Source organism: Austrofundulus limnaeus, unplaced genomic scaffold (genome assembly GCF_001266775.1).
Source record: "Austrofundulus limnaeus strain Quisiro unplaced genomic scaffold, Austrofundulus_limnaeus-1.0 Scaffold16, whole genome shotgun sequence".
Lineage (NCBI taxonomy): Eukaryota > Metazoa > Chordata > Actinopteri > Cyprinodontiformes > Rivulidae > Austrofundulus > Austrofundulus limnaeus.
In genome coordinates this window covers 3,017,156-3,032,160 of record NW_013952418.1, presented here as the reverse complement: position 1 = coordinate 3,032,160, position 15,005 = coordinate 3,017,156, and the positions used below count along the sequence as shown (strand labels likewise).

At 37.9% G+C, this 15,005-nt stretch overlaps 1 protein-coding gene across 1 annotated transcript in view; it reads right to left on the bottom strand.

Moving 5' to 3' along the window:
* Positions 1 to 15,005, bottom strand: part of gpc5a (glypican 5a) — a gene marked incomplete at its 3' end in the record, with an annotated part of 194,940 nt that continues 179,935 nt past the window's right edge. The window contains 1 exon segment of the mRNA XM_014003048.1: positions 1 to 330. Coding sequence (XP_013858502.1) covers positions 176 to 330 — 155 coding nt within the window.

The following is a 15,005-nucleotide window of genomic DNA, read 5'->3' as shown; positions in this document are numbered from 1 at the left end:
TTTTTTTATACGAGTTCCATCTTTCCACGTCATGCTTGGTTGTCGAGTCTTGCAGGTGGAACAGAAAGTCTTTAATGATTTGCAGCTACTTACATCCACGGGCTCTTTTTTTTATTTCTGGATAAATAAGCTTAAAAATTAAGATTCAAAGTTTAATGTTGCAAAATGACAGCTGTTATAAGTCCAGGATCATATGTAAACAAGCCAACACCGGGACCCAGATGGCTCCGGTTAGTCTGACGCTGCCAGAGCCGCCGTCTATTTTTGAATCCTTGGCAGGTGGATGATGATAATGATGATGTTTGTAATCACCGGTCACATCTGGACTCGCTGTGGAGAGAGCACAGATTGACGGATGCTCATTATCAAGATGACATCACGGGAGACACAATGCAGTTTGACATAAAGGACGAGGCTGGTTTTAGTTTGCAGTTTCTTACAGGACAGCCCTCAAAATAATCTAAAATAAAATAAAATAATAATACTAATAAAAAGAGAGGATGAAATAAGCTCTGAAATCTTTCAAACAGTTTTGTTCTCCACCAGTAAATCATTTCCCTGATCCCATTTATTGGTAATTTTATGGTTTGTCATTGACCTTGAGACTATAAAAGCTTTTTAATTTGAAAAATAAACTAAAATTTCAGTAAAGAATACCTTTTTAAAGTGTTATTTTAAGGTAGCTGTGAATAATTTCAATTAGCTCTAGAATTACAACTATTACAAGCCCTGTCATGTTTTAATAACTTGTGAAAAAACATTTCCAATAAATTACTTATAAAAGTTAGATATTCCATCAATTTGTTAGCATCACAGTATGTACACGCCTAAAAGAGGTTTCCAGTTGATTGTTTTAAAATTCCAACTTCAACGTAGATGTCTCTAAACTTTTAATAGTTTGTCTAAAGCATCAGTGTGACAGGGCCTTAAGATGAGATTTGCTGTAAAAATAATAAAAAAAACTGAATGATTCACACACAAGACCTTCCTGCTGTTCAAACTCTTAATTTGGATAAATTCACATCCAACAGCAAAATGTCTTTAATGTTTTCTTATGTTTCATGTCCCAGAAGCAACACACAACCAACATACAACACATCTTTTATATTTAAATAAATGCACTTATAATAATAATTAGTAGTAGTAGTAGTAGTAGTAGTAGTAGTAGTAGTAGTAGTACAGTATTATAGAGAAATCAAATTTAGCAAATAAATGCCAAGTGTCTAGAAAAAGTGGCACTCGCGGAGGAGATGTAAATATATACAAAATGTATGATAAAATGATTATTTAGAAAAGACGACTGAGAAAAAAGCTGCAAGAAAAAAAAGAGCAAAGGTCAACCAGGTGATTTCTGTCCTCATTACCTACATTTTCAGAGGTAACTGAGGCTGTAGAAAGAAAATAAGGGACAAGTTTATTTTCTGTCCAAAGCTGCACCAAACRTCAATCAAAGCAAACAAGACGAGCTCAAATTAACCAAATGGACATCTTCATCATACTGATGTATAATTGACACAAAAAAAATCCTGCAGGTCTTAACAGCTCTGTTTGATAAGAGATTTAAAAAAACAGATAAATAAACCCATGAACCAGTTGTTTTTATCTCTAAGTGCTGCAGCAGCTTCAACTGTTTGGTTGTTCGAACATGAGTCACTTCRTGTGATGGACTCCCAAGTCCTAAAACTGAACCATCCTTAAAATAAAAATAAACTGAATCGAAGTTTGATCTTGAACAAATCTCTTTCTTTTTTCAGATCATGGTTCTGTCGTTGGGTTCAGAGGACGGTTCACTCTGGAAATTTCTGCCTGAATCAAACAAACAAACAAAAAAACTAAAGTTAGAACAGAATGAGCCAAGGTCTGATCATTAGTTGCTCTATTGATTCCCAGAAGTATTTTCTAGGAGGGAATTGATAAGAGTATATTATTGTTTTTATTTATTTTTTTTTTTTTGTTGTTGTTTACCTCGTAATTATGGCCACAGTAATAATGCCTCATACATATTTCACAGCTGCGGTACATTAGAGCCCCCGTTAAACCATTAAGAGTCTGCTTTTCCACTGGACCTATTTATAGTGCGCTGCTGCAACCACAGGGCACCTTAACTCTCCTCCTCCTCCCCCTGAGAGGTGACAGAGAGCATCTTGGGTGCATCTTTGTGTCAACAGCCATTCGACTGTTGCCAAGGTATCACAGGTATTAAAGCCAATTACGCAGCCTTACAAACAATTCCTGCAGAAATAGATCATCAGAGGACGAACTTTAAATTCATTTTCAGCACAGACTCTAGTTTTAAAGATTCCCTGAAACATCAGTTGTCTGTTTATTTCATGTTTTTCTAATTCCCGTTCAGGTGAAAGAGTTTTTTTTTATGTTTAGCAGTAAACAAGTGTYCTGCTAATTAAAAAGCTGAGGTGACATGTCAGGCTCAGCTAAACTGTGCTGTGACATATGTAACACATGCTTTATATTTAAATAAAAGAGAAGTTCCAGTAAGAAAATAATGAGGTGTAACTTGTTGTCAGACCACGACGAAGCAGATGATGCAGGTCTGTGTTTTAACCTCTGGAGCTCCAGAGCAGCCCACTTCATTAGAGTTCTTATTTTTTACCAAGGTGCAGGAAAAGGACGATTCAGGTTGAACTTTCTGTAATTTTTTGCTTTTGTGTTTCACATCAGATGTTTGCAAACTGAGACACAGAGTCCCATCCTGGATGATGTGCTGTTCTGTTTTTCCTCCACGTTTAACAAGTTTGATCTTATTTAATAAAAGGATAAACAATTTTAAAGTCTAATTAGACTACAAATTTGCTGAGTAATTAAAGTGGACACATAGTCTTTTTAAATCCTTTTTCACATGTAAATCCTTCAGTTGGGGTCTATAGAAAGTGGAACTGCAATCATTTGGTCTGGATTCCTCCTTATAGTAACTCCACAAGCCCCTCTTTCACCCCTTCTCTGAAGTGTGTCTCAGATCAACTCGTTTTGAGGCTGTCTCTTTAAATGCAAATGGGGCGCTCCCTCCGCCCCCTTCAGCTTCCAGAGCGGTTTATTCTAGTGTGATAGAGGGGTTTACGACTATATAGCTGCACGGAAACTTTTTATTTACAAATGAATTAAAAGATGTGAACAGAAGACTCGTCCATCCAGCCTTACATGTTGGAGCCAGAGTCTGACCCAGAACCAGAGTCTGACCCAGAACCAGAGTCTGACCCAGAACCAGAGTCTGACCCAGAACCAGAGTCTGACCCAGAACCAGAGTCTGACCCAGAACCAGAGTCTGACCCAGAACCAGAGTCTGACCCAGAACCAGAGTCTGACCCAGAACCAGAGTCTGGCCCAGAGCCAGAGGTGAAAAAGATGGAACTCGATGCCAAAATGTTGACTGGTATGACTCCTCCTGCCCAAAGACATGTTTCTCGTTGAAGCACAACTTTGTGCAGATGTTAGCATGAGCACGAACAAACCACTGTACTGGAGACCTTGGCAATGGAGAGCAGGAATTTTATTTCTACTGTCGAGGACTTAGAAAACAAATGGCAGTTTTATATTACCAATAAATGACCTTGACCTGAGTACTACCCTAATGGAGTTACTATGCCTATTTATAAGTAAATATAGAATGCCATTCAGGCGATATCGTGCACACAAGACCACTCATGATGGACGGACACCACACTAACACACAGACAGTGGGTGATGTAATAGTTCCGAAAATGTCATAGAAAATAGAGAAAACTGAACAGGTTGAAAAATATGAGCCAAACAAAATCTAAAGATATATATAAATATTTACACATATTTTTAAGCCAGAATCTATCTACGCAGCACCGTGAGAAACAATTACAACTACACAACAAAATTGATCTAACTGCTAAAAAAGACTGGATTTTGGACAATATGTCTCRTTTAAAGGGGGCTAAGTTGAAAGTCTGGTGGCTTCCTCTAAGTCTACGTAATTATCTTGTGTGTAATTGTTTTTATTGCCATGCCATTGTCTCTTTTTATTATGCCTCCATCCGAGGAGGCATGCTGTTCTTTGGTTGTCCGTCTGTGTGTAACTGTAGCTCCTGAACAGACCTATTGATTTCAGTTCAAACTGACATGATAATTGTTCTTGGACCAACAGAGGTCTGAAATCATTTGGGGGTCAAAGGTCAAAGCTGAAGGTCTGGTAAAGTGATCTTTGTTGCTTGAATCCCCTTTTTTTGGACGGTACACATACAGTGGTTGGTCACTGAAGTTAATGGTAAACATCAAAGAGGAAGTCATGTTGTTCTTAGAATATTTAAGTCCAAAAATAGATGTGAACAGGTGCAATGCCCAGTGCTTTAAATGCAGACGAGTTTAGGGCCGGCAGAGGTGTACCTGTCGATAATTTGGCATCGAGTGCTTTGTTTAGATAGTTTTAACCGGAGCAAGGCTTTGTGTTACGCACCTCCATTTGAAAAGTGTTATATAAACACAGTTTATTTTTTAATTGATTAATGTAACTCTTGCTTTGTACATAAGAGCCTTAGCCAGTCGATAATTTGCTTATCTAGTCTCTGGTTAGCATTAAAAAGTACTTTTTTCAACACTATGTTGTTTGATGGTACAGTAGAAAATCTACTTCTGGTTTCTTTGATATTGTTTGTGGTTGATGCATCACTAAACCCTGTCAAAACATATTTAGAAGTAAAGCCCTTGGTGTCAATCCATCCCAGCTGGATTGCATGTGGGAAATGAGACAAATCAATATTGGCTGCGGTGATAAATGTTAGAGCGAGAAAACGCTCCAGCAAGTCGAGGCACAATGTGGTGAGGACGTGAAGTTTTAAAAGCCTTAAATCGTTACACAACCGAACTTTTTCCCCTCTGACACTCCCATGATCCACCCTAAATTACCTGGACATGAACTCAAACACCTCCGTGTTTCTACACATTTAAAATTACATCTCAACAGATATCAGTTCAGACGGCTGCACCACAGCAGCAGTCAACATCCATCTTGTTGTTTACATGTCTTCGGAGGCCTGAAGTGTTTGAGGTGGAGGGGGTGGTGGGGTGTGTGGCGGGGGTGCTTCTCTGTCCCTTGCCAAGTGAAATAGAGCATCCTCTTTAACCCCGCTGATGGAGCCACAGATTCCATCGCGGTTCGTCCCCCACGGGGCAGAAAGCGAGGTTGAACCCAAATAGATGACCAGCTGCTCCAGGACTTTTGAGTTTCTCACTCGGGCCCAAGGGTCATAAGTCTGTCACAGGCAGGATTAGTCTCAGCAACACCCTTTCACAGTCTACAAAGGCTCCGCCATCAAAGTTTATCTTACCGGCAGAGGAAAAATAAGACCAGCGGCACAAGACATTTGTTCTCTCTCTATGGATCCAATTTCACTTTTTATGGTGCAGCAGAAACAGACACTAATTTTTCTTTCCCTRTCCGCAGCATTCACAACAATTACTTGGTTTTGCAATGTTAATCTTTGATCTTACGCCACAAAAAAACAGCTTTACTGACAATAATGATGCCTGTTTTAATAAAAAATCATTAATAAACATGTTTGATTTTTCACATTTTACTGCTCACAGTGGCTTTTCAGCATGTATGAACACACTTGTGAGCTAAAGTAAAACACATGATGATGTTGTGAAGTTAACTGCTTATTGATTCACTGCCACAGCATCCCCAGGAAAGCTATTTAAAGGTATACAGCTCGCTGACAGTTTCTACCCAACAGCTCTGAACTTCAGCACCTCAATCAATTCCTCTTATTGCAACTTCAAGGTTTCGAACGTAACAACAAGCTGCAGAYAGAATGACAGAATGTCTATATGGTGGGAAAACTATGCAACGTTTAAAAAGCGCTCTTTGCTTTAACTACAAGAAACACTCCAGAGCTTTCATGCTGTTCAGTGTCATTGACATGAGATCAAACATTATAAAACCATAAAACTACAGCAAAAAATGACTTCAAAGACAATAATAAAGGTTATTTAATCAAAAAATATGTTTGATTTTGAACAGGTTCCATTAAACTGGACTCCTGATTATAACAAAACCATCATCTGAGCTAAGTTCTTGAAGCAACACAGATGGTTTAATACAACCAATGAATGCTTCAGATCAGAGCTCCGTTGGCCATAACGTCCACTTTTACAAACCTATAGTGGTAATTTGTTTGCATATGTTTAGAGGCAATTTAAAACATGACCTTATGTTCCAGATTTAAAGCCTAGCTTTTCTTGAAACCATGCATATCACCTGACTACAACACAAAACKTTTGCTCATAATCTATAAAGTTGACAGCCATCTTTGTATTTTTAAGCTCCTGTCGCACTACGTTTTAGACAACTTGTGAAAAGTTTGTCTAACACTAAAGATGTCTACGCTGAAGACGGAATAAAAAAATCTACTGTAATTCTCTTTTGGATTTATCGGTAATGCTAACAATTACATAAGATATACAGCCGATATGAGTAAAATAGTCGTAGCAAATTTTTCATAACTGAGTTGTCTACACTTATAGTGACAGGGCCTTAAGTTTAGCTGGCTCATGCAGGTATTTGGAACTGGGTCGACTCCAAAAGTCAATCAGTTGCAGATTTATCGATTACTTTCTACGAGATTCAGCCAAATTTGTCTCAAGGCCGACTTTTTTCCCTGCCATCCTACCAAAAAACTATTTTGTTTTATTTTTTTGATATAAAAATTGATTTTTAAATCGGCTGTAAACTTTATATTTATGATTCAATGCGACAAAATAAACCAGTTATAACTTGTCCTACTTGTTGAACAGCCCTGCATTAATGTCTCAAAATAATCTGCTTTAACCATAAACTACACCTCCAATAATGCATGTTGATTATTTTACCCACAAAATGACATCATCCTACCAGGTGGAGGTACACAGTCTGCATTTCGCTGCATTTTTGATGGCCCAGTTGTACTAGGAAGTGGGAAATTCCCAAGTCATAAATTGAAACTTGAACGCCCCGCCCCCAGTGCAAATTTCCTGTATTGTTTACTTTCAATAATATTTATGCTTTATTTATTTCACATTTAGTCAGTTGTACATGTAGTACTTTTCAGTTTACAAGAGGATGTGTTAAGACACTGTTTCTATGCAGGAAATACCAAGTAGAGCTCAGTTGGTTTGTTAGCTGTACAGACATGTTTGCAGAGGTAAAGGTTAAAACCAGTTAAAAATGTTATCAAGCTGCTGCAGTTAAATAAACCTTATGTTAGAACATTTATCATTTTTAGTTGATGAGATCTATAGTGTCAATTAATGTGTATTTAACCTGCAAAACAAAGTGGAATGAGCTCCTGTGCCCAATCAGGCCAGGCTAAGACTGAGACGTGCGCTACCTTTAAAATAAATAACAAGAAATTATTGTTCCATGTAACACCCAGCTGCGTATGAAAAACCCTTCACACCCATGAAACATATTTCTCAAAATAACACGTAACTGAGCTCTTCTTGTTTGGCAGACACATACTTGATTACAAACAAATCCATGTTATTTAATAGCTCACACACACACCACTGACTCTTGCAGCTATTATTAAACGWGCTGTAATGTATGCAGAGTGGATTGTTTCTATGAGTGATAATAAAGGAAGGAGCATATTATCAACTCTAAAAGCACAACCACAGGTAGATATTTCTTCTGCTACTTTAGTGATTAATACCACAGAGGATTAAATCTCCAACAGCTAATAGCTGAAAATAGCATAAATGCACCTTTTTTTWAGGATGCAGCCACAGATTATTTGGACATTTTGTTAGGAAACTGCTGCTGTAAGGACATGTTTGAGTTAGCCCTCAGCAGAGAGGCAGTGTTAGAAAAGGTGCTCAGGCTAAAGAGGGACACGTGTCAGAAAGAGAGGCCTTCAACTGAAACCAAATCAATACGAGCTGATTCCTGAGGACTTGGACCAACAATGATCAATGGCAAACTGAATGCACCAAGAAAAAAAAAGGCCATAACAACACTGGTGATGGAAAACATCTTTTGTTACAAGAATATTATTGTCAGATTTTCTGCTTATGTGTTTGAGTAACAGGGTCAGGTATAAAATGGCCTCCCGTCCTTCAAACGTGCAGCTTTATTACCAAGATGGAGCCTGTCGGCTCATTGTTCATCACTTTCACACACTGCAGCTCTGCTCTAAAAAGACAATTAAATATGTAAACTGATTACAAATCAGAATGGCGTGAGCGCCATGTTTGGTGCATCAAAAAGAACTTTTTTCCTGCTGTTGATTTAATTTAATTAAACATTAATAAATAAATACATTTGGAAAAAAAAGGGGGGAACGATTTAGGCATAAAAAGTTTGTTTTTCATGAAGACGCACAAAATTATTTTAATACCTAATTCAAAAAGTAATGATTGAGTTGACTTCTGAGACTGAATAACCTTTGGCCGCCACAACAAACCAACCATAGCAACACAAAAGCTTTAACTTAGTCAGTTCTACAGATACTGAGCTAAAATTGAGTGTGTTAGTAGCTGAGAGATCCACAACCCTGACTCCTGACTGATCACACAAGATCTGTATTTAAAACTTTGCCATTACAAATTTTAAATCAACTCTATTGAAACGTTCAGGAAGTAACCAGTACCAAGAACTCAATCCAATTTGAGATGGCTGCCCCAGCCACATGATTCTAAACAACAACAAATGAGCATATTTGAGCGAATTTATCAATATAACATTATGTTGCTCATTYAGCTATTTTCAGATTTGATCATAAATTCAAACTTTCTCAACATAAGATGGTCTCGCTTTAAAACTCTGGCATGAAATGCAGCGAAATGCAATTCTTGGTGCATTCTGTTGCACCGTGCAATTTACAACAAATCCGTTGTCACTACATCTAAACAAAGCAGGTCTTAACATTTTGAGGTTGACYTGTCCATGACAGGAAGAATGAAGAGCAGATGTTGGGTAACACCTGTCTGAGATGGTTTGTAGGAGGGAGAGGGTTTTCTGAGTACCAAACCTGGTTTTTGAGGACCTGTTCTTATTCACATTAGCTTTGTTTTGTTTTGGTTTGTTTTTTCTCTCAGAAATGCAAGCAGGGTGCTGGTATAAGCTCTTTGTTCTGGTGTTTCATTATAAATGTATCCTGACGCAACAGCTCTTCTTTGTGTTTGTCTAAAATCTGTCAGGTGGTTGGTGAATCTATCTCGGACAATGATGTGGTAGACTTAAACATCTTGTGTAAAAGTTGGGTCTTAGGTAAAACTTTAGAAAAAACAATCATACACAGAAATATCAAATCAGATTTTAAARGATTGGCAATAAAATCTCCCATTTTCTTAACACAGAAAGAAACAATCAGCTCATGTGAAGGTTGGTTGTGAGTACACCTGCCTGGGCTCTGCATCACGGCAGGTGGGTTTTCATTGTAACGGGTTGCCCCACCACTCCCACATTTTAGCCTGGGTCTGGCAACCCACTGTGTCTCTGTGAGCCACTCCTGGTCTCTAGCTTACAGTTGATGGACCCTGCAGCCATCCCCCAAAGACCCTCAGTCTCTCTACCAAGATGATGGCAAGGTTTAATGTCTGGCCAAGGCTTTAAAAATAAAAAATAAAAATCCGGAGGATTAAAAAGACCCTTGAAATGCTTTTTCACCAGGCAGGAAATGTCCTGTAGGCGCCGAGGACAACTGAAAAATGACACTGGCTCTTCAGAAAACTACAAGTCAAATTGTAAACCATCATCCATGAAGTATGAACTTCCTGCACCAAAACTGTTGGATTGTTTTTGTCCACATTTCATGAGTGCATTCGAGTCTAACACAACCAGGAAACTATGTGGCTCTCCTATTGCAATATGTTTAATTTATTTTCTGAACTAATCTAATCTGATAAGACAATAATGGGTGGTAATTAGTCCTGTTATTACTTGCCAGGATTAAAAAGCTTTTCTTCATTCAGATTTGTTGGATTTTTGTTTCCACTGATGTCAAATCCAGTAGATTTACTGCTGGCACAAAAAACCTAAAGCTCTTCATGGATCTATCTGGATGTAAATGTATCTGAGGGACCAGAAAACATGAGAACAATGGCAGGATAAAGCAGGGACTCAAGATGGTTGTCTCTTTTTGTCAGTATTTATATGTAACAAATTTAGCTACATGTCACATATTTCAGAAGCATTACGCCTTTAATTTTTCCCCTGAAAATGATTTTAAGAAGGTGCCACAGAGAAACTAAACACCTGCAATCAGAGCAACCTTGAAACTACCTGCTTGTAATGTGAAAGAGACTATTTTAAATGATTACCTAAATGTGACAGAAAAGCTTTTATTTTAAAAGTGAAATACCCTTGATAAAAAAGGGCAGTATTGTTTTTTACTCCACCACCCCCCCACAACTCCCCCAACACTTGCACGATAAGAAACCGCTCTAAGCATGCAGAATGTTTTATTAATTCAGCGACATTAATGTTTCAGGAAGGATTTGTTTAGAATAGTGTCACAGTAGTGGAGTCATAGRAAAAACTGTTTATTCAGAAGCATTTTCCAACAATGGAACTGACTGTTAGAAGCTTACTGTACACAGTGACTGATATTTTATAAAAATATTAAAGACATCTTATCTACCATCTGTTTTCATGTTAACACAAAAATGACAACTTTYTTATAAGGACATTTAACAAACGTTTCAAATTTGGACAAAAAGGTAAAGAAATTAGAGCCTCATATTTTTATGTCGCATGAAGAAAGAATACAAAAGCATCACGGTGAAGAAATGCAACAACAAAAACCAGTGACTTTTATTTTTTAATCCTTAAAAAAAACTGTTGCCCTATATTTTGATGGTAAGAGGATGAGTAAATAATGGCTCACCACGCAGACTCAAAGAAGATTTCTAAGTCAGTGTTAATCCAAAACATGAATCCAACATGAATTTCACAGTAGAGAAGTTTTTGTTTTGGACACAAGTTCTGTTAAAATTGAGCTGAAAGATGAAAAACTAGAGAGGATTCAAAGGGTGAAAGTGTTTGTGTGGAGCAGCAAATGTATTTGTTTCTTTTTCATGTGCAGCTGAGCCTATAATGAATCATAACAACAGAAATATGTACTTAATAACTTCACTTTTTAATATGCTAAATGATCTATTTAAGTTACAGCGATTTTCTTGCAGATTTCTAAAAATAAATAAAGATTTAAAAAATTACAATAAAAGTACTAACAAATAAACATGTGATTTAAAAAAATAAAACATACGACAACAGGGAAACCATATTTTTTTGGGTTCTGATGACTCTACCTGCTGTATTTTGTACTAAATGGAGGCATTTAAGGATTTTTTTAGGCAGACCAGGAAATAGAGAATTGCAGTAATAAAGATGAAAAGAAACAAAAGCATGAGTGAGGGTTTTAGCATCCGCAAAAGAGATCATTGATCTTATTTTGGCAATAATCCCGATTTGTTAAAAGCCAGTTTTAATACTATTATTAAAATGTTTTGTGAAACCCAGATCAGAATCTAGAACCACTCCAAGATTCCTAGCCTCATGGGTGCAATGTAAACCTGAAGAATTAAGAATTCAAATTATAGGGTCTCTATGAGCCTCGGGACCAAAAACTAACACCTCAGTTTTGTCATTGTTTAACAATAAAAGTTATCAGACATCCAGAGCTTTATATCAGTGAGACATGAACCTTGTATGTTTGGAGCAAACAGATCAGATGGATCAATAGCTACYTAAATAAATCTGCATAGAAGTGAAAAGAGATATTTGTGAATAATTTGACCAAGAGGTAACATGTAAATAGAAAATAGTAGTGGGCCAAGAATGGAGCCTTGAGGAATGCCACAAGTGAGTTTTACAAAACTAGAACAGAAAAACCTATAATTTAAACAGGATTTAAACCAACTGAGAGCAGTTCCATTCATGCCCAGAAAATATGATGATACCAATGGTTTTAACAGAAAGGGTAAAGATGATTGAACAATTTTTATTTGTCAACATGCTATTTTTAAACACTAATAAAAGTAGAACAATTTAAATTCCAAAGTTAAAGGTGTGTGATCTATGTTTGATCGGAGGATGTTTTGTGGAAGACTCTCAGCTACTACCACAGCTACTACTAATTTTAGTTCACTAATTTTAAAAGTGACTGCATTACATCCATTTTTGCATTTTCTAACTCTGGAGCCACCTTTATTCAGCCTGACATAAAAATGAACCGTTTCTGAAAGTTTCAATAAACGTATACTGTTTTAAAAGCTATTTTGTCAACAGACACTGACAAATATACACACACACCGCTGTTCTCTGCAGCCACAACTTTACTGAAACAACTTCTTTTCAAACAGTTCTTTGAACTTGGACACAAACAGATTGATCTGAAGTTGGAGGCTCCGATTAGATTGGTTTACCACGATGTTTATTAAAAGAATACTGTAATCCAAAGGGTTAGCTGCACCGAGCGTCTGCTGGACGCATTTGCAGTGCAAAGTGTCTGTTATTCAGCAGCCACATTTCTCACACAGTTCACAGATGTTTGCCTTGACAACTGTTCACGATAACAACTTTCATGTCAGACTGTGGCGAGTTGTTGTGTTCTTTATCTAACGTGCTGATTCATAGAAAAAGCCTTTAAGAGAATTTCAGTTGTACGTTTATTGGTAGGGACATCTTTCATCTTCTATGCTCCTGTTGCCATGTCCATAACACACACTTGCACTTCTTTTCTGATGGAAACAAAATAAACCAAACACCTTCCAGGGATAAGAAACTCTGCAAAACAACTTGAAAGATCATGTTCAAATGAAAGACCAAATCATGTGCAAGTAATTTTTTTTACATGTGGAATTTACCAAACTTAACTCAGATCTGGTCCATTTCCTTGGCTCTGGAGACTCAGGAAAAGGGGCTCAAGTTCCACCCTGGATATGAAATCACGGTAAACAAAGAAGTAAACACTTCTACAATGTAAAACATTACATGTTTATTTATTTACCATTATTTAGCCTGGCAAGTCCCGCTGAGATCACAGATCTCTTTTTCAAGGGCGGCCTGGGCCTGAAGGCAACCTATTGTACATGTTTTTTGGAGTSGGGGAAACTGGAGTACCCAGAGAAAACCCACGCAAGAGAAAATGCAAACTCCGCACAGAAAGACCCCAGGTCCGAACCGGGGATTGAACCCAGGACCGTCTTGTTGTGAGGCGTCAGTGCTAACCACTGAGCCATCATGCTGCCATCATTCATACTGTTGGAGGAAGGCATGTATTACAATAGAGAGTGGTAGATTTGCTGTAAATTCAGTTACCCAGTCACAAAATATCCTTCACATCAGCGCTGTCTACAGGCACAAAAATACCCACAAGTAGTAAAATGTCTGTKTCACTGCATGCACCACCTAAAACCTTTGTTTATTGAATAAGGCTCCCATTCTCAGTCATGGCTTATACATTTTGTCAACAAGTAAGTAATACATAACATACTGTTGTTAGCATTCATTATACTGTATTACCACAGGAATAACATTTGCTCCATTTGTGGAAAGTCAAACACTTTATTCTGTAGTTTATCTCCTAACTTCACGCTGTTGTCCTCCTTTCTAATATCATCATTATTTTGCCAACTTCTGAAAAGACAAACCTATTTCTGGCACCTGTCTATGACAGAGAAAAATTTATCAAAAGCCCATTCTGTGTGTATCACCCATCTATCATCCTAGACAGCACGACATGAATGTGTGTAGTCATTATATCCACAATAAAGATGTTCATGTCTTGCCTTCCTGCTGCGTGGTAGCAGATTTCCCCCCAATCAAGACCCACAAACCCCTCACTTCTCACCATGAGAGGGCTTAGAAAGAGGCTTACTGTCACACTGTCAAACCCTCACGCAGACATACTCTCACTTACATAATCACGGCACATGCACACTTGTGATATGTGCAGCTAAGCTACTTAAAGTACATTTCAATGATTTGTGAATAGCTGAATCTACAAAGGCATGTAGAGCATGACAAGCAGGGCGCGTTTACATCAAAATATACATTTTTTCACAGTTGTTTCCCCAGAGTTTTTTTGTTTTGTTTACGTAGGAAAGAGATGAACCAAGTTGAGAGCTGCTAGATGAGAAACCACCCGAGACCTTTGGAAGAGAAGGCTCAGTGGTCCTTTTCTCAAACAACAATTCAATATAGCTCCGCGCTGGAGACGGCACATCCTCTCAATTAGATTCAGACACCCACAGAAAACAGCAAATTAAATCTTTACCCACTAAAAAAACTGCACAATTTTGCTATTCATTGTAGATTCATTCATTTACATTGTCTGTACAGTTTCAGTGTTTATTGAATTGCCAGTTTATAATGACTGGCTCGGTGCGAATGCTGTTTTCTCTCTCTTTTTGCAAATGCTGACACAATCAAGACGTGTCACAGCCACATTTCTGGCACCTAGATTTGTGCCCGTGGATTAATTTAGCAAAATGAAATCCAAATAAGGATCACACACCAGCAGAAAACAAATAATCAAAAGCTTCGGTTTAATACATCGTAGCTACTAAAATATACACAATGCACAAACATGAACCCTGGAACCTGCATGGATGGATGGATGGATGGATGGATGGATGGATGGATGGAAGGATGGATGGATGGATGGATGGATGGATGGATGGATGGATGGAAGGAGGGTTAGGTGTCTGGATGGATGGATGGATGGATGGATGGTTAAGTGTATGGATGGATGGATGGATAGATGGATGGGTTAGGTGTATGGATGATGGATGGATGGATGGGTTAGGTGTATAGATAGATGGATGGATGGATGGATGGGTTAGGTGTATAGATGGATGGATGGATGGATGGGTTAGGTGTATAGATAGATGGATGGGTTAGGTGTATAGATAGATGGATGGGTAAGGTGTATAGATGGATGGGTTAGGTGTATAGATGGATGGGTTAGGTGTATAGATGGATGGGTTAGGTGTATAGATGGATGGGTTAGGTGTATAGATGGATGGGTTAGGTGTATAGA